The sequence below is a fragment of the Misgurnus anguillicaudatus genome, chromosome 17 (genome assembly GCF_027580225.2).
Source record: "Misgurnus anguillicaudatus chromosome 17, ASM2758022v2, whole genome shotgun sequence".
Lineage (NCBI taxonomy): Eukaryota > Metazoa > Chordata > Actinopteri > Cypriniformes > Cobitidae > Misgurnus > Misgurnus anguillicaudatus.
Window position 1 is genome coordinate 19,490,864 of NC_073353.2, and position 25,696 is coordinate 19,516,559.

Consider the following 25,696-nt stretch of genomic DNA (forward strand, 5'->3'; position numbering starts at 1 on the left):
TATGCAAGAAAAGGTTTGTACTCTAAAAATACAAAGAAGAGAGAAATAATTTACAAACGTGCGGAGAGCCGAAGCGTTTCAGCACTAGAACAGCGCCATGGGATTTTTACAAAACATTACTTAAAAATGTTTCTCATCTCACCATATCCATAGGTGAAGAGTCATCATATACAATTAATCCGTAAGGTAGCATTTAAAAACATTTAAATATAGATGCATTTGTTTAAAGCAAAGCATTTATTTACTTACCAGGCTGCAGGTTAAGCAGCTCTCTGTGTCTTCTAACGTCTCATAATTAGTCCTCATTTATGTCCAAGAGACTCAATAATAATCTTTTACATTCAATCCTTTAATCTTTCATAATTAAAAGCTTTTTTGTGCTGCTGCGCATTCATGTGTGTGATAAGCAAACCCGCGTTGTCGTCCCGTTTATAGGAGCATATTACTAACACGCTCTTTAAATAACCAAAAACAAATTGCGCCACTGTCTTTAGATATTAGACCAGGTTTTTGTTGGTCAATGGCGTAGTCTATTTTAGTTGCCTCAAAATAGCAATGCGCCTGAACACACCTCGTTTTCAGACCAGAACGCCCATGGTCGCAAAATTGGGCGCAAATGCATTTGCTTTTTCAACAATGTGGCACTAAACGTGAAAATGATAATTGCGCCGGGTTGAAACTAACGAAAGACACTTGCGTCACGCATTGCGCTGTATTGCGCAGGGTGTATGATAGACCCCATAATGTGTTAAAATAACACATTATGTGTTAAATAGGATAACACAAAACAATGTGTTAAAAATTAACACATCCTTTCTTAGAGTGTGTATCAGCTTCCAGGAATATATAAAACACTCTGAATTTAGCAGAAATCCAGTCTTTTGGAATAATGTGTCTGATTAAATGCACACGGATAATGTATGCTATGTATACTTTGTGCCACTGCTTTGTCACTTAAATAAGGTTGTTCATTTTTCCTTCCTCTCTTATTCCTGGAAAGACTTTTTCCTGCTGATTTCATCATTTGTTCATCCAGCTTCACTGCATTTTTGCATTTAGGAACTCCAGTTCTGTGTCCCCATTTCCAGAACTGTGTCTGCGCTTATATCTTCCCTTCAGGCCATGGAAATAGAGATGGTGTCCCTCCCTTTGTAGACCCCCTTTCCCTATTGCATATTTACTAACTAATGATGTCAAAACATTGAATTGTTAATACCTGAGCATCTCTTTTTTTTATGATGGCTATTTTTATTGCACAAGAGAAAATTAGCACTGATTCGAAATGAACCCGTCCTCTCAATGGGTCACGGTGAAACTAGAAGCAGTTACTTAATGTTAAGTAGCATTACGGGACTTGCTGTGAAGTATTGGCCAGGTCATATTTGAAGAGCTTTACGGCAGTGTGGTTTAACCCAAGGCTAACGTTACTTTCACCTCTGAGCACTTGAATCAGGATTACCCTGCAACAAGACTGTAGCAGCATAGGGCAGAGACTTAATACCATTTTGTAAGTTTAATAACATGAAATAGTAAAAATGTGTTTCTTTTTTCTGTAGGACGCATCCATCGCGCATCGCTTTCACTTGATGAGAGAGAAACATCCTGAGAAGTTTAACAGCAGGTAAGAGTGTTTGTAAATGAACATATATGGAGAGAAAGTCAGCAGACATGTTAATAAATCACTTAACATTATCATACACACAATTTATGGCACAGAATAAATTACTAAACAGTTGTTTTAGCAGAAAAACCTGTGCTGTATTCACTAGCCACCTGCAGTTAGTTAGTAAATGTCAAGTGCTTATTTCCCAGTATCATGAATATTTAAATTAAATCATTGCTATTTATTTTCAGGGTTCATTTCTTTGTAAATTAGGCTTGTTATAGATGTAATCACCTGTTGCAAATAAGGTGATCAAATGATGACGAATGTTATAATTGGATATATTTCCAGTCACACCGTGTAGTCCAGTACCATTTTTAAAGAGCTGAAATTCCACGAATAGTTTCCTTGTACTCAGATCTGCCATGCAAGATGCAAGTCTCCTCTATAAAACGTCAAATGATGTCATAATCTTAAAATATCTGACTCTTCCGGTCTAAACAAACTTTGTTCGAATATGAACACAATTTGATGTCATTTCAAATGTACTTTCTACCATATGGCCTTCAAAAATAGTCTTCCATTCAGTCAAGGAAAACCTGATGAATCACCATTCTATTTTATCCGTCTCTTAAAGCCGCCTGTGCCAATGTCAGGCATACAATGTTGGCTTGCTGGCTGTTTTCATTTCTATGATAGCTTGAGTACAGTTGGTTTGAATACAGCTTTTTAATTCAATGTTACGGCATCCACACGGAGGCGTGTTAACTGTATGTGTAAACATTTTGTACCGTATCTGCATTTTGCTTTTTTTACTTGGGTCACATACTGAATAAATTTGAAGATGAAAGCCTTGCAGTTTTGTGTGTACAGCAGATCCATATATTTTGTGAGACATAGATGTCATCAGGCCACTTCTTGACCCTAGTCAGACACCACTACGTCATTTGAAGCAACACTAAAGAGTTTTTGCTCTTTGCTCCCCCTACATGTTGGAAGTGGAATTGTCCATTACCGCTGTCATATAATTTAGTCTACTGCAGCAAAGCTGGCTCTGATTGGATTGTAGGTCTGCTGTAAAGAAAGTTTTTGTAGTTTTCACTCGAACTACAGGACCGCGCGACACGACTGTTGGAAACTTCTTTAATGCGGTTTTGAGGGCTGCAAAGCATGGAAACGTTATTTTATGGTAAAAAAAAACTGTTTAGTGTTGCTTTAACAACAACATCAATGGTGGACGAAATGTCTGTGTGTACATGCTGCAGAAGGTAGTGAGTCTATAAGCTTTACGAAAGCAACATCTTTTGCTCCTTTGCTACTACGGTGAGCAACAAATGATTATGGACAATTACAAGGTTTATCCGCATGCTGCAAGTCGTCTTATCTGTTTTTATTCCATCTCTGTGGTAGAATTACAGAACCACATACTGGTCTGGCATGTATTTTTTCATGTGTACGCAGGTATTTTAAGATTGAATAAGATAAGATTGGATAGGGAAAGGTCTGGCTTCGTGTGGGTGTGGCCAGACCATGTGTCATGTATCCTTAACTCTTTCCCCACTATTGACGAGTTATCTTGTCAATTAAGAGAAAACATTCCAGAAAATGTTCTTCTTTGAATATATAAACATACTATATAACAAATGAAAGAACAGACCCTCAGCTTTCAAACAAAAAATACGTTTCTTCCTACCTTCAGTAGTTCTTTTGTAATCAGCTTTTGAATATGGGTAGGTTTCTGCAAAAACACCATGTTGTGAGCAAAAAGCTGAGATAATTCCATTTTTGTGACGGACTTTTCATAGAGATCCCATTCAGAGCGATCTTTAAACCAGACACGGACATGCAGCTGCTTGCCATAGGGCAATACTTCCGGGTTTAAAAAGTTGCGGAAGTGCGCCACTTGGTGGATAATAGCGGTATTGCGGAAAGACGGAAAATCTCGTCATTGGCGGGGAAGCGTTTTCATTAGCTGCTAACGTATATTTTGCATTTTAAGTAGACACAATCTGACTAAGCCGGAGCTATTTAATATGCACGACTCGACGCGGTGCGGTGCTGAGCTGCATGTCTGGTGTGCGACCCCCTTTACCGACTGGATCCGGCAAAAGTCTGATATAGCTCTGCATACGTCATCTCCTTCATCGCTGTGATTGGTTTTAGGTCTATCCAATTGGACACAGAGGCATTTGAGAGACGTCCGTTGGTGACGCCCTTTGGAAATGATTTGCCTATATGAAACTTTGCCAGACAATAACTCGGTTACTACTAAGAATGGTCTGGTTTTAACCAGGCTATGGCGGGGAATGAGTTAAAAGAAAGGTAGTCAATTTTTTTTAAATGCTTCTGTTATTTTCACTCATTTATTTAAAATGAGAAGTATGTGCCAGGTAAATTGGATTAGGATGCATCTGCGTGGTGGTGTGTCTGTAGATGCGTCAGCATGAGATGGGCAGCAGTGAACTCATCATTGTTGTTAGACATTCGTAGTTTAGAATATGCCTGCATAAGCCGTTCCGCAATAAAAGCATATCATTTTTAAAACTGACTCTAGAGCAGCATTTTCGATGTTTTATGATATGATGTTTTCTCTTAAGAAAGAGTCACTTTGAGCCCCTGGTGCACTTTACAGTAGCCGTTCCCAACTGTCTTTGATGTGGATCTCTTTCAAGTCAGTTGAACTGCCCCTTGCTTGATGGCTCTATTGAGAAATGCTGTAAAAAGCCTGTGTAGCCCTTGGCCGCAAAGCTTTTTTTTAAAAGAGGACCTTTTTGTTAAAGACTCCAGGCATTTTAGATGTACAATGTCATGCCATTCATTTTAGTGGAGCAAAAGACTACAATTCAATACAATATCTCTTCTGCTTGTGTCTTATTACGTATGAACTCGTTTTTAGATCTTTGTATAAAAATAACAATATTACACATACTCAAGCATGCTGTTGTACTGAATAACAGCACACCTGTAATGACATGTGACACCCAGCAGCTGCAAATCAGTACAATATCACACTTGCTGGTGTGATAAATATAATAATGCTAAGAGTTTGTCCATAAAAAATAATCCCCAAAACAGGTTCTTCTGGTCTATTGCATAATCTATGCCCTCAGGTGTGTTTTTAAAGAGTCAGCAGTAAGTAGGTCATATAATTCTGGTGTGACAGAGAATGGGTTGTCTAAAGAATGGATACTGGGGTTACATAAAATGGATGACACCCACCCTCGCATTGTTTACCATGCTAGAGAGAAACTGTCACGGCAGCACTGCTTTTTAATGACTTATAAAAAAAAGCCATTAATGACTCATACACATTCTGAATTATGGAACCTGCCTGGCTGAAATAACTAGTTAATGTTTCAGTTGTTCATTACTCATGCACCTCGATTTCCACACCACGCTGTTGCAACTGTGCAATATGATGCCATATTCTGCAAACAGCCTCGTCTGTGGTTTTCCCTGAGTGCTGTGTTTCTAGTCTTACAGTAAATGTACAGTCCACTGTGACTTGTTTGTTTTTAAATAATTGCTGGACAGAGAGCCAAAAAAAAAGAATAATGGGATTGTGTTCTCATCCCGTTCAATGTTTAATCCCAGAGTCATTCAATAACACAACATAAACACTGCCAAAGCAAATGTTTCATCTGCTTTGCCTTGTTCACCTGATTTAGGATACCTACTGTAGACAGTGCATCTGTCAGTCTGTTGGGTTTTAATGAGGGCCATGCTCAGTATTTTAGGATTTGAGGAAGCATTTTGTGTTGCAGTATGCTGCCAAATGCTGCGTAAAAATGGTTGCTATGGAGTTGTGCGATTTATCCTCCATGTGTGTGTCTGTGTGTGTTTGAATAAAGCTAGTGTTCATGTGACATCCATCCATCTGTTAGATTTTGCTTCCCTGGATTTTCCCTTAACCGGCATTCTATAGATTAGACATAAATACTATAATCGTTTGTTTAAGCAAGCTAATGATGCAATTTTATAGCAGGCTATCGTGAAGGAGTTTACTATATGTGTGAATGTGTTGGCATACATGAGTGTGTGTGTGTGTGATACATCAGTGGTTGCTTATGATCTGCATGGCAGGGCATCAGGAGTCTGTCTGCCGGGAATCCGCAGCCCAGGTGCTAATGACCGCCAACACACAATGGAGCCGAGTCTCTGCATTCGCTCCCCCCCGGAGGGGCAGCCAGAGGAAGTTTTGGATTAAGAGGTGTCAAATTGCCCTTTAGAAAAGCAAAACCTTCAAGATGTCTTTGTCTTTTTGATTAAAATAACAATGACAGCTCTGTGGACAATCAGGTTCTCAGACAAACAATGGTATGAAGATGAGAGGCAGTCATGGGACATAGAGGGGGGTGGGCGCATAGAGGGTTTTTTTTTACATTCCCACACTTTTTATCCTAATGCTTTTACAGTAGGTTACAGCTTTCTAGTTTTAAGTGCAGAACTGTCAAATATTTTTTATGTCCAATTGCAAAGTACTTTGGCATGATTATTTTGCAAACAACATTGGTAAAGCATCAAAATCTTTTTTTCCTGTAAAAATACTTAACCATTCTAATTTTTGCCATTTTTCTTAATAGATAGTCTTAATAGATTTTTTCTTTGTTTTTAAATCCTGAACTTGACTCATTTTTCTTTAATGCTTGGCAGTGAAGTAACGTTAACACTTTACAATAAGGTTCTAAATTAGTTAAAGGACAAGTTCGGTATTTTACACTTAAAGCCCTGTTTTCAGATTGTTTATGATGAAATAGAACGGTTTTGACTGAAATTTCGCCATTTGCGGCTGCCCCGAGAATTTTTGGGTGTTTGTGTTTCAGCTCCTACCTTTACAATGGGTTTAATGGTGCACTGGAACAATCCTTTCTAAAATGCATTAAACTTTCGTTTACAAAGACGTGAAACTCACCGAGTGGTCAGGGGTGTTAACTGGTATGCTCACACAAATATCGCTGCCAAATACGCATTCCAACAGGTTTTATCGTAGTTTTTGCCAACTCCATTGACTTGTATTAGATGTGCTGTGAGGTACGGTATTACTCCGCGGCGGAAACTTTGTTTCTATTCTTGCAATTGGCAAAGGCGGATTAGCGCCACCAGCTGGGCTGGAGTGTCTATTATTCAAGCTCTCAGCAGAAGAATGTACGGGTGTGGGGCGTTTGGAAAAATAGGTCCACAAGTTAACAACGAATGCTAAAACAGCTGTTGGAAAGCATCTTTTAACACCCCTGACCACTCGATAAGTTTCACGTCTTTGTAAAAGAAAGTTTAATGCATTTTAGAAAGGATCGTTCCAGTGCACCTATGCAGCCATTGTAAAGGTAGGAGCTGAAACACAAACACCCAAAAATTCTCGGGGCAGCCGCAAATGGCGAAATTTCAGTCAAAACCGTTCTATTTCATCATAAACAATCTGAAAACAGGGCTTTAAGTGTAAAATACCGAACTTGTCCTTTAACATGAACTAATAATGAACCGCACTTATACAGCATTAATTAGTTTCAACAATTACTAATACTTTATTAAAATCTTGTTAACGTTAGTTAATACACTGTGAACTAACATGAACAAACAATAAAAAGCTTTATTTTTATTAACTAACATTAACAAAGATTAATAAATACTGTAACAAATGTATTGCTCATGGTTTGTTCATGTTAGACAAAAACTAATGTTAACTAATCAACCTTATTGTAAAGTGTTACCGAAGTAACAAAAAAGACAATTCAAGACAAATGTTCCAAAAATGTTTTGGTTACAGTAACGTTGTAGTTTTTTACCATTAGTTAATGCATCATTCAATAATAGTCAACAATACTGCTAAAGCATTTATTAATCTTAGTTTATGTTAATTACAGCATTTAACAATACAGTAAATCAAAAGTTATAACTAATAACATTAGTTAATGCATAATGAACTAAAATGAACAACAAGAGCATCAACTAACATGAACAAAGATAAAAAATGCTGAAAACTGTTTTACCATTCGTTAGCTAACTATTGCATTTACTAATGTTAAAGAGGACATTTCAGAAGACTTTTTTAAGATGTCAAATAAATTGATGCCTCTAGAGTACGTATGTGAAGTTGTGGATTAAGGTGCCATGTATATAATTTGTTATAACATGTTAAATTTGCCACTTTGTATGTGTGAGCAAAAATGTGCCGTTTTGGGTGTGTCCTTTAACATGCAAATGAGCTGATCTCTGCACTAAATGGCAGTGCCGTGGTTGGATAGTACAGATTTAGGGGCGGTATTATCCCCTTCTGACATCACAAGGGGAGCTAAATTTCAGTGACCTATTTTTTCACATGCTTGCAACCAATGGTTTGCCAAAACTAAGTTACTAGGTTGATCTTTTTCACATTGTCTAGGTTAAAAGAAGCACTGGGGACCCAATTATAGCACTTAAACATGGAAAAGTCAGATTTCTATGATATGTTTCCTTTAACAAGTACATTATTGTAAACTTGCATTGTCCTACACAATTTTGCCACTGAGGTTGCAGAAGGTTTTTATTTTTATTCAATCAAGACAAAAAAAATTGTATGAGTTATGAGCAAAATTATTTGCTCATTTTTCCTGATGTCTCATATTTATTGTTTTGTAAAATTTGTATTGTATGATTCCTTATTCATTCAGGAGAATGTATGTCTGGAACATATTGTAAGCGGCTCTGGGATAGCTTGTGTTCCTGACTTGAAGTCTGACCTGCTCCACAGCGTGTGTGGTAAGCAGCATAGGGGTATGAGTTCGTTCTGTTGGGCTGCTCTATTGGCAACAGCCAGAGATATTGAGAAGGGGAAGCGTATATTTATCCCTCCCCAGCACTAGCATGAAACAGCAGGGAACAACAGGTTCCAGAACACAGACACGCTGGGTTTCTGCTGAGACCCGGCAACACACACATATGTGCACACGGAGGGATCTGCACACACGCACACCTACGCACGCATACGGTCCTCGTGCTAAAATACACAATGAGTAAGCCAGCAAACGTACACAAACATCCTTATTCACATGGACATAACGCAGACAACTTCTTACGGGTTATGAAACACACGCTCACATGGTGAGGAGACAGACGGAGGGTTGGGTCGTGACCATATTTGGCCTTTTCCTCTGACGGACACGTGATCAGAGGAGGTGTAGGAGTACAGTTTAATCTCATAATATTTATTACCTTGATCAAATCATTTTACTAGAGGATGTTCATTGGAGGCTTGGCTTTTATTTAGGCAATAAAGATTTTATTTATGTCTGTCTACTGTATCAAACAGTGCAGAATTGATGTCTCGCAATATACCACTGGCATTAAATGCATTAGAGATGTTGACATTGACAGATTATGTAATGGTATTTCTGAAAAGAAAGTTTTTATTTTTATCTACCTGATAAAGTAAAGGTCACACAGTGTGGTGACATTGAGCAGTGTTTTCACAGACTTGCTTGTTGTCCTCTTACGTGCTGAGTTACATGCTGTTGATCGATGGCAGAAAATAAAGATCTGCATTTTAATAACTCAGTAACTGCCATATGCATTTGCTTATTACAACCACTATTCATTAAAATAATTCACCTTAAATTATTTACCTCTGAAATATTTTAAAAAATATGCACTGCAAAAAATGACTTTCTTACTTAGAATTTTTTTCTTGTTTTCAGTAAAAATATCTAAAAAAATTCTTAAATTTAAGATTATTTTGTTTTCTTGATGAGCAAAATGACCTAGGAAAATAAGTCTAGTTTTTAGACAGAAATATAAACTTTAAGTAAATTAGTGCTTAAAACTAGCAAACAAATCTGCCAATGAATAAGATTTTCTTAAAATAAGTTTACTTTTTTGCATAAACACTTAATTGAATAATTTTTTTCTTATTCCATTGGCAGATTTTTTTGCTAGTTTTAAGCACTAATTTGGTTACATTTTATATGTTTTGTCTAAAACTAGACTTATTTTCCTAGGTCATTTTGCGTATCAAGAAAATACATCTTAATTTAAGATTTTTTAAGGTATTTTTACTGAAAACAATACAAAAACACTAAGTAAGAAAGTGATTTTGCAGTCTGTATCTACAGTATTTTTGTCTTGTTTTCGGTAAAAATATCTAAAAATTCTTAAATTAAGATGCTTTTTCTTGATGAGCAAAACGACCCAATAAAATAAGTCTAGTTTTTAGACCAAAAATATCCAATTTAAGTGATTTTGTGCATAAAACAAGCAAAAAAAATCAGCAATCTGGGGTAAGCAAATTTTTCTTGAATTTAAAAAATTGTTCAAGATTTTTATGCACAAAATCACTTAAAATTTATATTTTTTGTTTAGACGTATTTTCTTGGGGTGTTTTGCTCATCAAGAAAAAGCATCATAATTTAAGAATTTTTAGATATTTTACTGAAAAATAGACAAAAATACTAAGATTTGTTTTCTTGAAAATCATTTTTTTTTTGCAGCGTAAGAATAACTTTTTTGACTTTATTGAATTATGTAATTTTTTCTTAAACTACTGTCAAATAGTTTAAGCATCAATATTAACCCAATTTAAATCATTATTCTATGATTATTGAAATAATTGAAATCATATATTTCTAACATATTTTATAATGTTTCAAATGTCAAAATCTTTAATACACAGATGCCATAAAAACTGACATAAGGAATGTAAGACACAAAAGTGTGTGTTAAGCTCTGTGTTTTGTTCAGTCTCATCGATCCATCTGATCCTCAGGCTTTACAGTGTGGATATTCCCACTGCAGTCTTTCTTCTCATGTTCCCTTCACAAGAGGTTCATCACATCTTATCTGTAACCCCCACAGCACCCCGTCCTTAAAATCACTCTTATTTTAGCTGTCAATCGAAGGCTGTATCAGAGTTGCGATCAGTAGGATAAGGACAGAGTTACGTTGTGACTGATTGAGACAGTGATACAAGGGCACAGATCTCACGGGTCAAAAAGTCATCAGTCTCTGAAGGGATTATGGGAGATGGTTATCATGGCCTGATGACCAGCAGGGGTGTATGAGAGTGTGTGTTTGTGTTTGAGGAATGAACGCAAGGGTTCGCTGACCCTTAAGATCTGCACCCTTATGTGCTGAACTCCACCCATGTCTTGACTTTTACAATTCATCAGTGCATTCAACCACAAGATGTTCAGTCACACCTTCTTTTTATTTACGGACTGGCTTAGTGACTGTTCTTTACTGATTTAAAGTAAAAAAATTTAATTCTTTACTTTGATGTGTTAGCAAAGTACCTTGAAGGAAAGTCAAGTCAGGTCAGATGAAATATCGGCAAGACAATAGGGTAGATGTTTGAAATGTAGGCAAGTACAGCCTCACTTTTCCTGAATGAAGAAAGCAAAACCACAGAACTGCACTCGAAAAAAAATGCAGTTTTTTTCATCATGTGTTTGGGTAAAAAAGTTGGGTTTAAAGGAAAACACCTACGTTTTTCAATATTTTACTTTGTTTTTACCTCAACAGGGATAAATTTAGTAACCACCAGCACTTCCATGTTTTCCCTATTTAAAGAGTGTTAAAGACTAGTTACACAGATAAAATAATGAGAACTATATTGTATGGTGAAAGAGCACTTAGTTTGCAGCACTTCAACCTTGGTGCTGCAGACTGAGTGCTCTTCTGCCATACAATGAAGTTCTCATTTTTTATCCGCTTAAAAAATCGCCACGTTTTATTTTGTGCCATACTTACTCGTGTAACTACTCATGTAACAGTCTTTAAATAGGGAAATCATGGAAGTATTTGGTGGCTTCTAAATTCATCCCTGTTTGGATCCTAAGGAATGAATGGGGCTAGGCTAAATGCTAACACAGTCACGACGCGCTCTACGAAGATTAAGTGCATGCATTGATAAAAGATGGGTATGTATTAATTTGTCTAATTTAAGGTAAGAACATAGTAAAATATTGAAAAACTGTGCTGTTTTCCTTTAAATTAACCAATGTTTTAACCCATAGTTGGGTGTAATATGAATAATTCAAGGTTTTAATTAATCAAATTTAAATTTTACCTAATCACTGGTTGAAACAACCCACCATTTTTAGAGTTTGTTTGTCAAGATTATAATTCAGTAATACATTTCAATAAAGTCTTTATATCATATCGCTCGTACTGTCCATCACACTGTCTCTGGTGGTTGTCTCTGAACTATCACACAGGTGGTCGTTCACACATGTTGAAATGTTCATTTTTGGCAGGCAACCCAGACAGCCCTTAAAAACACAAACTCATACCAGGAAGCCGTTTGTTTCTTACAGCTTCCTTAAGGTTATTGCAAAGCTCAGATGATACCAAAAGCTGTGGAAAAAGAGCAAAGTGGGCCTAATAGTTTCCTTCAGAATGTTCAAATGAGGTTTAGCTAATGAGGTTAGACAGCTTGACCCTGTTGAGAATGCACTGCATGTCTAATTGTGATGTTAAATCAGCTCGCAATCCCTTAATTTGACAAAACGAAGTTGCTGAAGCAAAAACTGAGGAATGGGATGATGGAAAGAGGTCTTGAAGGGACAATCCACTTTTTTTGAAAATATGCTTATTTTCAGCTCCCCTAAAGTTAAACATTTGATTTTTACTGTTTTGGAATCCATTCAGCTGATCTCTGGGTCTGGCGGTACCACTTGTAGCATATCTTAGCACAATCCATTGAATCTGATTAGACCATTGGCATCGCACTAGAAAGTGACCAGGGAGTTTCGGTATTTTTCCTATTTAAAACTTGACTCTTCTGTAGTTACATTGTAAACTAAGACCGACAGAATATTAAAAGTTGCGATTTTCTGGGCAGATAAAGCTAGGAACTATACTCTCATTCTGGCGTAATAATCAAGTACTTTGCTAACGTAACATGCTGCTATTTTCAGGCGCTGCGTAATATCATTGCGAAAAAGTGGAGTATCCCTTCCCTTTAAAGGAACAGTGTACCATTAGAAGTTAGGGATCTATGGGGCTGTCCTGGACCGGGCTCAAGTCTAGTCCCTGACTAAAATGCATGTTTGAGCAGCCTTAACTGAAAACAGCTTGCACTGACATGTCTTAAAATATATCAGTCCCACAGTTTTGTCTCAATATGCACATCAGTAATGTTTTTTGTAAGGCATGTTTGTAAAAACTACTTATACAACTAAGGCCTATTCCTGGATTGATCTAAACCCTGTCCAGGAAACCGCCCATAATATGTTTGATTTCATTAGGCCAAGTTCACACTGAAAACGATTAAATCACCGGAGGTCACAATGTCTTTGTGCTGTTTTGTTGTTTTTGTGCTGTTGTATTAAACTGTGTCAAGGGGGAAGACCATTCTCTGTATATTGCTGTTCATTTACAAAGTTTCATTTTGACCAAGTTACTATAATGATGCCAGAAATAACAAATTGTTATTAAAAAAGAATGACCTCCTTTAGTGTAGCCATAACCATATTTGCAAATTTAAAATTTTTTATATTTTTCAAAAATAATAAAATAACAATGTAACATTAACTCTGTGATGTAATAGTACAAAAGTTTTGATTTACATTGTCAGAAGAACATTGTGTTATTTCATAATACATGTGCAACATTTATTAAAATGTGCCATAGACTTAATTTGACATAACTGTCTTGCAATTTTTCAATTTAGATACTCATATCCTTGTAAAATGCGGTTTCTAACCTCGCATTTTGCCATCATTACCTCAAGTCAGTCATAACCCATGCTTCATTGATTCTGTTATACTTTTATGGCTTTATTCTTATAAGATTTAATGCTTCATATAGCTGCTTTATATCTATTTCTCATGGACCTGGAGAATCGCCTGTTATGTAAACAATTGCGTTGTCATTATCAGCAATACACCTCTTTGTAAGGTCCTTTCACAGGTTGTCACCATATGATGAGTGCAAATTGCCCCGTTTCATAACCAAAGTGAAAATGTAACACGTTTACAGTACAGAGACAGAATTGAGTCCCTGTGTTGATTTTTTTCCTTCTCAAAATTACATATGCACTTAACTCAACAAGAAGATTGTACATTCAACTCATCCTGCTGTGATTCATTGCCACCTTCTAATCTCCTCAGCTACCTCCTCTCGATGTCAGACTGCACTCAGGTTCCTGATGGTGGCTTTGGTTTCTCCATAAAAGTTGAAGCCAAATCACTTATGTTCTTTCACACCTGTTTGCCTTGACTTTGCAGCATATCAACTTTTGAAAATCAGCTGACCAGAGTGTGGTAGGACAGAGGTGATGAAATGAACTTTGAGACTTTGTGCAGAACGTTACCTGAGACACACTTGGTCAGGTTCGGGAATCTGTTAAACTAGAGCATCATTTGTATAATCCATGTTATGGGTTGTTGAATGTTAAGGTACATCTGTGTACAGTTAGAATAGATCAAAGAGCTGTTGCCCGTTTAATCTGTTGACAGCCCAAGGTTCAGTTCATCCTGTAATATTTGTTGTCACACCAGCATTAGCATAGGGGAGTGTAAACGCAAACTTGTTTGTTGTTCCAAACACAGAGCAGCTGCATATTGACTCATCATTTTTTCCTGTCTTCATTTTAGAAAAACATGTTCATGTAATCCTCAAGAAGTATTCAGACTTACCCGTTCCATCACATTTCAGTGACTGGGTTGAAATGATTTTGGTTAAAGGGGCCATGGCATGAAAATCTGACTTTTTCCATGTTTAAGTGCTATGATTGGGTCCCCAGTGCTTCTATCATCCTAGAAAATTTGAAAAAGATCAACCCAGTAACTTAGTTTTGGTAAACCATTCTCTGCAAGCATGTGAAAACGTGTCATTGAAATTTGGCTCTCCTTATGATGTCATAAGGAGCTCTTATTATAATAATACCGCCCCTTAATCTGCACTATCCAACCACACCAGTGCCATTTATGTGCAGAGAGGGAAAGACAAAGAAAATAATTCACAGCACAACTAAGTTTTAATTTCAACAAACCACCATCATTGTGATCAGTGTTTGCACTTCATCCGCTCATTTGCATTTTAAAGGACACACCCAAAACGACACATTTTTGCACATACCTACAAAGTGGCAACAAACAACACCAAAAAGTTTTTTTTACCTTAATATAACGTTTCCAAAAAAGTTTCAGTCGTTCACTTTTACATTCGCTTTGCCGCCCTCTATCGGCCAAAACCGCACTAAAGAAGTTTCCAACTACAAAAACTTGCTTTACGGCAGACCTACAATCCAATCAGAGCCAGCTATGCTGCAGTATTTACGACAGTGGTAATGGACAATTACGCTTCTAACCTGTAGGGGGAGCAAAGAGCAAAAACTCTTTAGTGTTGCTTTTACATGCTATAATAAATTATTTATATGGTATTTTGAACTAAAACTTCACATATGTGCTCTGGGGACACCAAAGATTTATTTGACATCTTAAAGAAGTCTTGTGACATGGCCCCTTTAAACAGTTCTCTTTTATCTTATAACTCTTCTCTCTCTCTTCTTAGGATGAAAAACAAGTTGTGGTACTTCGAATTTGGGACTACAGAGACTATCTCGGCCACTTGTAAAAAGCTAAACGAAGGCATTGAAGTGGAGGTAAGTTCAACCCCATCAATACTGCCCAGCTCTAACAGACAGCAAAGGTTGTTATTATATACAACATGAGATTCAAAGTCTTTTAACTGTGTATCAGGATCAATGTGTCCACTAAACACTATTCTGAACTTACTTAACCTCAGATTGTTCTTAAACCATCACATGACCATTTAATGTTTGTATATCATACCACCATCTGTTTTTATCTTCTTATCTTTGTGTTTTTAAAGAGATAGTTCACCTTAAAATCAAATTCTGTCCTTTTCTCATCCTGTATGAATTTCTTTTTTCTGATGAACACAAAAGAAGATATTTTGAGAAATGATGGTAAACACACAGCATAAAGTGTTCATTGAATTCCATAGTAGGAAAAAATATATATATATATATATTGGAAGTATTGTGATAAATAATGAAGAAAATATTTTGATAAATGATCGTAAGCACACAGTTGACGGTACTCATTAAATTGCATTATTTTTTTATTCCTACTATAGAAGTCAATGGTCACTATCTGCTGTGTATTTACCATCATTTCTCAAAATATCTTCTTTTGTGTTCATCAGAAAAAAGAAATTCATACAGGTTTAGAACAACATAAAGATGTGAAAATTATGACAGGATTTTCATTTTTTGGGTGAACTATCCCTTTAAGCTCATTTCAAATCAGATGTGACCAAACATGATGGCCAAATTAAGTTTTTCCACCAGCAAACCAAACAAAACGAAATCAACATTAAGTAAAGTATAGTTTTAAGACAGATCATGTGCTTCTCTCTTGTGTGGGATTTAATGTGCAGTTCATTATGTCATAAATGCCTCATTGTTTGGCTTTTTAAAATCTGTGTACTTTTCCACTGTACTGACGCCCTCAGTTTGATTCAGGGTGGTCTTTGATATTGTGCAATACTGTACAGCATTTATTTTTGGCTGATATTTTAGAACAGTTTCACATTCTTTTTGTCCGTAATGTGATTGTTGTGAACACATGTACATATATCAGTTTATTATGCCCGAAACATTTCTCAGAGACCGATAATGAATTCATATATTTACCTGTCAATATGCACGTTTCTCTGTTTCTGTCGCAGTGTGATGGCATCATTTTGGACCTCAGCAGCACGTCCCTGGAGGGCATTGCCGTGCTTAACATTCCCAGCATGCACGGGGGCTCCAACCTGTGGGGCGAAACCAAGAAAAGACGGAATTACAATCGAATGAGTAAAAAAGTACCTGAAAGAATGACTGGCAGCACAGTGACGGATGCGAAGGAGCTCAAGTTTTGCGTGCAAGGTGAGATCTGGATTACTCCTGAAATTTCTTTCAAACCTTCCAAGTTTATATTTATTGTTAGGGAGCATTTCAGCATCCCTCAATCTCTCCATTAAGGTTGTTGCCTCTGGCTTTTTAGTGTAGTTTGTTTAAGTGCAGATGATGAAATAGACTGAAACCACTAATTTCCCATCACTTCTAATAAATTTAAAATGACAAGCCATCTTTAGACGATCCGCACACCACGTGGAGCCGTTTCATATGCAGCTCTGACTCACAGCCGCTGTGGAGGAGCAGAAAGCCGTTAACCATCTCTAATAAGCGAGATTATCTCTGGCTGCTTGTTACGCTGATGTTCGCTCTCACTTTTGGGACTTCCTGCATTAGTTGCCCATAGTGTGAAGCTTATTACCCATGCTAATCGCCATTTAGGAAAATCGAGTATATAGGCATATCTAGATCGCATGCTACCTGCCGGTGTCACCATCCTGCTAAACGTCCTCCAATAGGGGGTAAGTCACCAAAAACGCCCTTCGTGACATCAATCTCCAGGTCCTTGCGTCATGTGCAGCTGGGGAAGTCGGCTATGCCCATGCCGCCCAAGGTTAAAGTGGCAGCAGCTGTTTCAGGTAGCAGTGAATCAGCATCAGGCCTGTGTTTCATTCAGCTGTGAGGATGCCAGCTGTATGTTTTTCCCGTCTGCTTAGTTTTAAACAGTGTTATGACAGGTTTGTTTCTCTTTTTGCTAATTTGTGGAAGAGTAGATCCACCCCTATAAAATCATATGCAGTGAATTTGCTTAATGAGTGTAGGTTTTCTTTTCTGAACATGAATTCATGAATTTACTTGACGTAGAAATGAGGCCTGTTTTTAAATTTGAGTCTGTTTAAACTCTACTCCATCCTGTCATTTGAAACATCATGGGTTTGATCCCAGAGGTTACACACACATACTAATAAAATGTATGTGCACTATAAGTTGCTTTGAATAAAAGCATCAGCCAGATGCATTAAATGTAAATACTCAGGGCAGCATGCTGTTGCAGCGCATTTAACAGATGATGGATTGCAGGTTGTTTTTGGATAAGGTTTTCACATTAGTGTTCCTGTAGTTAAGTTGTCAGAGCATTGTGTTAGCAGCACAACGGTTGTGGGTTCGATTCCCAGAGAACACATGTGATACTAAAAGTCACCTTTTATGGATAAATGTAAAGTTTGTGAATTAGTGAATTCTTCCCATCTTTATCACCTGTTTAAATCCATTCCTCTACATTTTACAACTCTCTGTTCACTCCTTCTTCTTTACTCTCTGCTCTTTACTTCACTGACTGAACTCACATGAATCCTGTTACCATGGAGACCCCAGGCCCTTCTGAACTGAGAAACAGGGATGGAAAGAGATGGAGGGAGGGAGGGAAGGAGGGAGTGGGCTGCTGCTAGCAGTGTGACTCATATCAGTAATCTTTAACTGGCCTTCAGGCAGAAATACTCAACCAAACACATACAGTAGGAAAACAAGAGGTCTATAGTCCCAACCCTACATTTAATGTCCTGCTGTATTCTCTCTGGTTTAGTTAACACTTTTAATAGGTTTAATGAGACTGTGCCAACTTACCTCACATGTTTTGATAGGCCAGGTTGAACTTTGTGGAAAAACTTGTAGATGATGATGATGATGAGCTCATACTGCACAATCATTTCCATCTGACGCAGGTTCTAATGGATGTTGCATGGAACTGTTACACTGTTATTTTTATCAGTGTTGTTGTTGTTTTGTTGTTTGCTTTCGTTGGGAAGCATAGTTCAGTTAGTTAAGGAATGAAGTAGGGCTGGGCGGTATGAGCAAAAATTCATATCCCAGTATTTTTTTTAGGAATCCCGGTATCCGATATATATCCGGTATTTTTTACCAAAAGGATAAAAATGTTACTTGAAAGTCAAAGCCTTTATAATCTTTGTGGCTGAAGTTGTTGTACCATAAAGTTGTAAACACTCCCTAATAAACTATCTATTCCACTTCAAATCAAAACTAAAATTATATACCATGCAGTACCATATAAAAAATTATCTTTGTTAAAGCCTTTATTTTACCTGAAATGACTGTATGCTCATGTCCTTGATGGGTGGTAAATGTTTGTCATACCAAAGTTGTTTAGCTGGGTTTAGTTAACTTTATATACAAACCAGTGAAGTTCTTAATCATTTCTTTTTTTTACTTTGTTTTGTGCACATGGGCATTATCATGTAATATGATCTTTAATCTATAATATAATTATAATTATAGAAAAGTGTCCTGCCCATACTATTGAAATTATTATCAATAACATTAGAAACACACAATTCTCATTAATATACTGAACTGTCTGTAGCATTAAGATTTGTGTTCACAGAATTTACTAAAGTTGTCAGTCCTCTTCATTAGAAGGGGGTCACAGTCCTTTTGTCCTTACAGTGTATTCCAGTCACAAAAATGGACAAAACTTAAAAACATATGATCCAAAATATTTAAGTTTATAGAACAGATGTGGTTCTGGAATCTGATTGACTATACGTGCAAACTGAAAATATAATGCGCACACATTCAGCACATTTAAAGTGTCTTTGTTTCATTCACACACATCCTCCCTTACTATTTTTTAATAATAATCTCATTAATTCACACTAATAGCTTCACTGAAGCAGCACAATCATTCGTTACTAATTCTAAAGTGCCGTTTTAAAATTAAATAACGGAGACTTGTTTGTGGCTGTTATACTGGGCTTTGAATCTGAGGAAAAAGTTCACAGCAAAATAAAACTCCTTCGGAGTTTCTGTTTTTTCTACGTATTTGTCCCGTCGAACTAAAGTATAAACGCAGTATCACTCACCTGATATTGCTATAATAGTGATGATGAGAAATAACTGCAATAGCGTCTTAGATAAATAGGTGTTGTGATGGAGCGTCAGACACGTTGTTGGAATGAAAGCACACATATGCAGCGGTAACTTTATTCCAATGATCTCTCTGTAAAAGCAGGTTGAGGAGACATTTTATTTTAGTCTTGAACTCAGTCATTACAATCCTCCGAGTGCATGCAGCCGCAGTTTTTGAATGTCCACATTCATGAGGCGCATCCAAGCGTCACAGAGTTTCTGCGTGCTTCTCCATGTTGCGTATTTGCTGTGACGAGCGGGCTCGCGCAGAGCGCGTGTATGCGCGCTTGAGTTGTATTAAACCATATCGATATGAACGGTATGGGCTAATTCCGCATCGCGTCGGGAACCCATATCGATATATCCCCTAAATCCGATATACCGCCCAGCCCTAGAATGAAGGAGGACAGTTTAGTTTACTGTACTTTAAATGGAGTGTGAAAATAGTACACTCTAAAAGAGGGGGACGGTTTCCGGGACAGGGTTTAGATTAATCCAGGACTAGGTCTCAGTTATAAAGAACATTTAAGTATTGTTTATAAACATACCTTACAAAAAACATTTACTGGTGTGCATATTGAGACAAAACAAAGGCACTGATATATGTTACGATATATCAGCACAAGGTGTTTTAAAATTAAGGACGCTTAAACATGCATTTAAGTCTTGGACTAGGATAAACCCTGTCAGAGAAAATCACTATAAGGGCGCACTCACACCATCCAAACCAAACCGCGACCGGGTGCAGTTGACCCCCAAAACCTGGTTCGTTTGACTAGTGTGATTGCTCTGTATTGTGCCCGGGCATGGTTTGGTTAATCACACCCTGGCCGGCTTGCAGAGGTGGGCTTGAGCGTGGTTCACTTGGGCTCATGCGTGGAACGTGCAATGTGATTGCAAATTGTAGATTCAAAAGGAGAGATGTCAATTCACTCACCTTCATCTGTTTTTGTAAAAACCTTCTGATGCATGCAGCAGGGTTACGTGAGTGTCTGAGCTGCACACGCGACAGACCAACTAAGCAATATGATAGGCATGTGAGAGGGGTGTGTGTCATCGTGCACCAAACGACTCTGAATAAAAACACAGTGTTAAGAGAGCGCTTTACTTTCTGCTTTGTTCAAAACAATCGCATCCTAATAAAGAACGAGCACCCGGGCTCAGATCAATGAAAGTACAGTGTCATTGCGTGCTTCTGGGGAAGTAGGGAAGGGGGACAGTCGTGCTGGGGCATGGTTTGGTATGATTTGGATAGTGTGAGTGCGCCCTAATGCCGCTTTTCCATTGCATAGTACCTCACAGTTTGGTTTGGGTCGGATCAGCTTACTTTTTTAGGCTTTTCCACTGGGTGGAGTACGTAGTACCCGATACTTTTTTTAGTGCCACCTCGGTTGGGGTTCCAAGCAACTTGAGCTGATACCAAAACATGACACGAAAACACTGTAGATCACTGATGGGTCTGAGGGAGTCGTCGCTACCAGCGTCATTGCTATATTAGATAGATTAGCTTTACCTTAGTGCTAGCTTGCGCTGTCTCGAGCAAACATGTTGTTATCTGTGCTCTGCAATAAGTTCCCAAAGTTTGTGGCGGCACATTCACGACGCGCACGTCCGCATATACGCTTAAAGGGACACCATGAAACTTTTTGGCCACTAGGGGGTGCTAGACACGTATTTTTCACTTCTAGCGCCCCTAGAGCCCACAAGCGCCGCAGCACTGTCGCAAAGGAAAGGAACTGGCCAACCTTAAAACTAAACTAAAAACTAAACATTTAAAATGCTAAACGATCAACATTTTGAGACAACAGGGAGAAACGCAGTCATGTTACAACCTTCTGATGAGGAACTCGTCGTGGCAGAAGCCATTTCTCAATCTGAAGGTTGCAGCCTCCGGATGTCGTATTTCTAAGCTGTATACGTCATCAAGACTGTCTTATTTCACAATATTAACAATTACAAAGTTGACTATTATACTTAGTTAATCGTAAATTGTTGCAGTATGCTTATGACTTGCGAATGTAATGCTCAGTTTACCTTAACAACCCAGGCTTGATGACGTGTGCAGCCTGCATATTTGACCTCCGGAGGCTGCAGCCTTCCAATTCAGAAACGACCAGACGTATTTCCTTGCCTTTTTCCAAACAAATATTGTTGCATCCTCACTCTCTCCCTCGCCACCAGGATTTTCCACAATGGCGCTCGTTATTCCTCTTTTTTGTGTGAAAATCGCTCCAAAACCGATGCGTTTAGGTCTGCCGCTTTGTAATACGTCACGCGACTGACATCGGAACGCAGCAAATGAGGAAGAGAGAAGAGAGAAACGCTCGGATCTGATTGGTGAATGAATAGGGTTTGGTTTTACACTGTGAGCAAGTTTGAGTGCTATAGCATCCTGGATTGTAATGTAAAGATCATAGACACAGTAAAAGAAAGGTAAATACGTGAACACAGCATCTGAATACAGGGAACTATATGCAATATAATCGCCGTAATTTATAAAGAACATCGCATTTATGTATGAATCAAGAGTTTATATAAAAAAATTGCCTTAAAGGGGAATCGAACCCGGGTCGCCCGTGTCATAGGTCCGTGACACTAAAGACTGTGCCACAGAGTCGCATAATAGAAACTGCTCTCTACACTCCTTAAGTAGCCTCCAGCAAAATTCACGTTAAAAACAAATTGTGTGGAGGAAGTGACGTATGCCGTAAAGCAGTCGAATTTTGTAGTTTTTTTTTGTGCTCTGGTTACTACCAGAAACCCTAAGTTTTAAAATACGAGTAAAAGTGATACAGACCCACAGTCAGGCTATGGTAGACATGTCATTCAACCTATTTAAAGTCGAGGTACTATCACAAGGGTCTTGAAAATGTATTATGAAGGTTGAAAAATTACATGGTGTCACTTTAAATGTAATTGACTGATGCCACCGGTGTTTGTACAGAAACTGTCATGTGAGACAGAGGTAGTGATAAACGCAATGTGCAAACATCTATTTGTGGTGGCCCATTTTAATTTTGTGGTGGACTGAGAAATAAATGAATGTATGGGAATGTACAACGACGCTCACACTTGTAGGATGTCACAGCAGTAGGCAGCGCAAATATAACCACACGTCTATAATCCCTCCCACGCTGAAGTGTTACTAAACTCGATGGAAAAGCTAACCAAGCCAAAGTGAGGTGAGCTGACCAAAACCAAACCGTGGGGTACTATGCAATGGAAAAGTGCCATAAGTGGTTCACTAGCTCGTAATCGTAATATAGTATGGTAGCATGACTATAGCACCTGATGGTTATGGTTTTAGATAGCACTTAAAGTGGTTTCCCTATTGTTTTTATTTTTTTATAATGTAAAACATGTGTTCCTTGTTGCACTTAAATTTTTAAGTTTAATCAACTTGAATGTACAATTAATTTCAACTTTCTTATAGCGAGGAGTTACTATAAATTATAAAAATAAAGTTGAAATAACTTAAAGGTGTAGCGGAGGATTTTCTCGAATTTTAGAAAAGAACCGCCTTTTCCACTTTTTAAAAAAATGCAATTGCGCAACACTCTTGATTGACAACTAGGAGGACCAATAGTCTTGATGATCCACTCGGAAAAAGGAAATCCTCTGCAATACCTTTAAGCTGTTCAACTTAGTTTTTATAATTTATAGCAACCCCTCACTAGTCAAAAAAAGTTGACATTAATTGCAAATTCAAAATAGTATTTCAACAAAAAAGTTACACATAGAACTTATAAGAACTTTACTCTCATTGTGCAAGCACAACAAAATACACAATAAAGTACCAAACTTTCAAAAATTAATAAGATTAAGAAGGTTTAATTGTACAGTCTCTTTATAATTTAGTTAAAAAAATAATAATTTTAAATTAAAATTCAAAATTTATACACCACGGTCAAATGTTTAGGATCACTTGACTGAATTTTTTTTAACATTATTTAGTTTGAACCTGTATGCTTAAATGTTTAAGGTTATTTAAAATAACCAAAAAATTGATTACAAAGCTCAAATATATATTTAAAAAAGAATTATATGTAAAATATGTAAAATCTCTTAATATAGATGACTGAAATGTGACTTTCTTCATGCCTCGTGAGATCCCAAGAAGCTGTTTGATAAAATACCAATATCAGATCCTTAAATATAGGTATAGTTCGATTTTTTTGTAACACAATCTAATAGTTACATTTGTATTAATGATTTTTATGAGCTTAACGTGTAAAGATATTAATAAAGAATGAGCAAGTGACCATTAACATTGTATAAATATATAACTGAAAATAATGTCAGGTGAAAATAATAAAATAAGAAGTACAATGTGTGCACATCCAAAAACTTTTAAACGCAGGTGCTCGTTCACAAAAATAAAGTAATACAAAAACAAAGAATGGCACACTGCCGTTAAAAGTCAAAGTTTCAACCAAACAGGTCTTCGTCAGGTCAGACAAATCATGTTTTGTCTGACCTGACGAAGTCCTGTTTGGTCGAAACGTTGTCTTTTAATGAATAAATATTGAGAGCAGTAGCAGCAGTGTGCCGTTCTTTGTTTTTGTATTATTGTTGAAAATAATAAAACATTTTTTGTGTCGGCAGCAAACTTTACATTTCTTATCTCAAATCAGCTGTTCCTTTTCTTTATTTCAGGCCAGGGTCACAGAGAAACACAGTCATTTCCTTTCACCTGCTTCCCACAGCCTTTAACTCTCTCGAATTAACTTCGCTTTATGGCTCGTACAGATGTCACTTTACCCTTCTGACAGCAATCTTGCCACACACTGCCTCGCGCTGTTGGTTATTTCAAGGCCGAACCTTCACTGGGCCCATTCATTGTTAGATCCCACAATCAAAACACACACACATACTGTAAACCTAATAAACACAGAATGAATAATTTGTGTAATATTTCTCAACTGCTATTGCACAAGACAGGAATGGCAGTGAAAGTATTCACCCCAGGGCATTATGGGAAAATGATGATTCAGTGCACAAGAGCGACACTTTCCACTGTGCCTCAGTGTCCTCTCTCATTGGCCAAATAAGCCGATCGACAGCTTCGCTCTCGCTTTAGCAGGATTGATGGACATTTGAAGAGTGCCTCTCACCCCTCAGGAGTTCAGAAACATTGAGGATGTTTCTGGCTGAGTGGCCTTTTCCCATGATCTGCATCATGAGAGCTGTGATTGTTGGCCTGCTTTGTAAGAGGAGCTTTGTTTGTGAATGGCATGGGAACAGAGGTTGGGGAGACTGGTGAGCTCTGTTGCATGCAGAAAGCCAGTGAATAGAGTCTCCCAATATAGTGTGTGTGATAATACGAGTAAAAGCATCTCTCATTTAACAACACCCACCTTGATATACAAGTCATGAAATCAAATCAAAAACAATGTAAAAATGAACACCTATCACTCATTTGAATGCCACTGAGACGTTTGCGGAGATGTGATACTTTTTTAGGACATGTCACTTAGTTTATATAATGAGAGCAGCTATAATGAATGGAAAGCATGGGAATGAAGCGTGTCAGGAGGTGTATGTTGTATAACTAAAGCAGGACAGGATCTAGATAATGAACGAGACAAGAGTCAAGGAAATAAATTATGCTGGAGAAGAGAAGATGAGTTGTGGATTAAGTGTTTTTTTGAGAAGATTATATAAGAGTAAAGCAAGCAATGGAACCGTTTGTAGGCGCACCGTCATTCAATTATTTTCTGTGCACTTAGAGGACTTTGCTGAAAATTGTTGTGGCGTTTAACGGATTCTGCCAGCAAAGGAATGGACTGAGGCCAGAATTAAGTGGATTTGAAGCGAACGTATTTGATGATACGGGCACATTTGGTCAATTATATTATCTTATTTTTTGACAGAGGTGGCGTTTTGTGGCTTCTGAGCTCTTTATGTGTAGCGTGTCTAGGATCGAGTCTTGATCCGTGCAAGTTTTCCTAATCTAAACATCCCATGTACTTTTTTCCTTGCTTACTCACCTTTGACTTATATTAGCAAACAGAGCTTTCTAAGAAATGATGCTGATTATAGTTCATAAGAGAAGGCTGAGAGTCTTTTGTGCTTGTTAATAGAACAGCATTTGTTTGAAGTATGCTACAGGAGAAGAGTGCATTAGAATAAAGCATGCAACAGAAGTGCACATCATCCTAGAGTACTCATTATTCTGAGTGCTAATCAGAGTCAATGTGATGTGCTAACACAGACAGATAGTGTGATTCTGCTCTGAAAACCCAAATCTGTGAGCGCATGGCAGGGAAGATTCTCATTTTCTGCCCATGTGCCATGTGGACGGCCTCCCCCGCACCTCAAGCATGACTCCT

The 25,696-nt window shown here is 37.6% G+C and overlaps 1 protein-coding gene across 7 annotated transcripts in view; it reads left to right on the forward strand.

Annotated features, from left to right (window-relative positions):
- dgkg (diacylglycerol kinase, gamma) overlaps window positions 1-25,696 on the forward strand; it is a 147,895-nt gene that overhangs the window by 106,321 nt on the left and 15,878 nt on the right. For all 7 annotated transcript variants that reach the window (XM_073855121.1, XM_073855122.1, XM_073855120.1 and 4 more), the window contains 3 exons: window positions 1,557-1,621; window positions 15,089-15,179; window positions 16,271-16,472. In XM_073855121.1, the coding sequence (XP_073711222.1) occupies window positions 1,557-1,621; window positions 15,089-15,179; window positions 16,271-16,472 (358 nt within the window). The remainder of the gene's footprint in view (window positions 1-1,556; window positions 1,622-15,088; window positions 15,180-16,270; window positions 16,473-25,696) is intronic.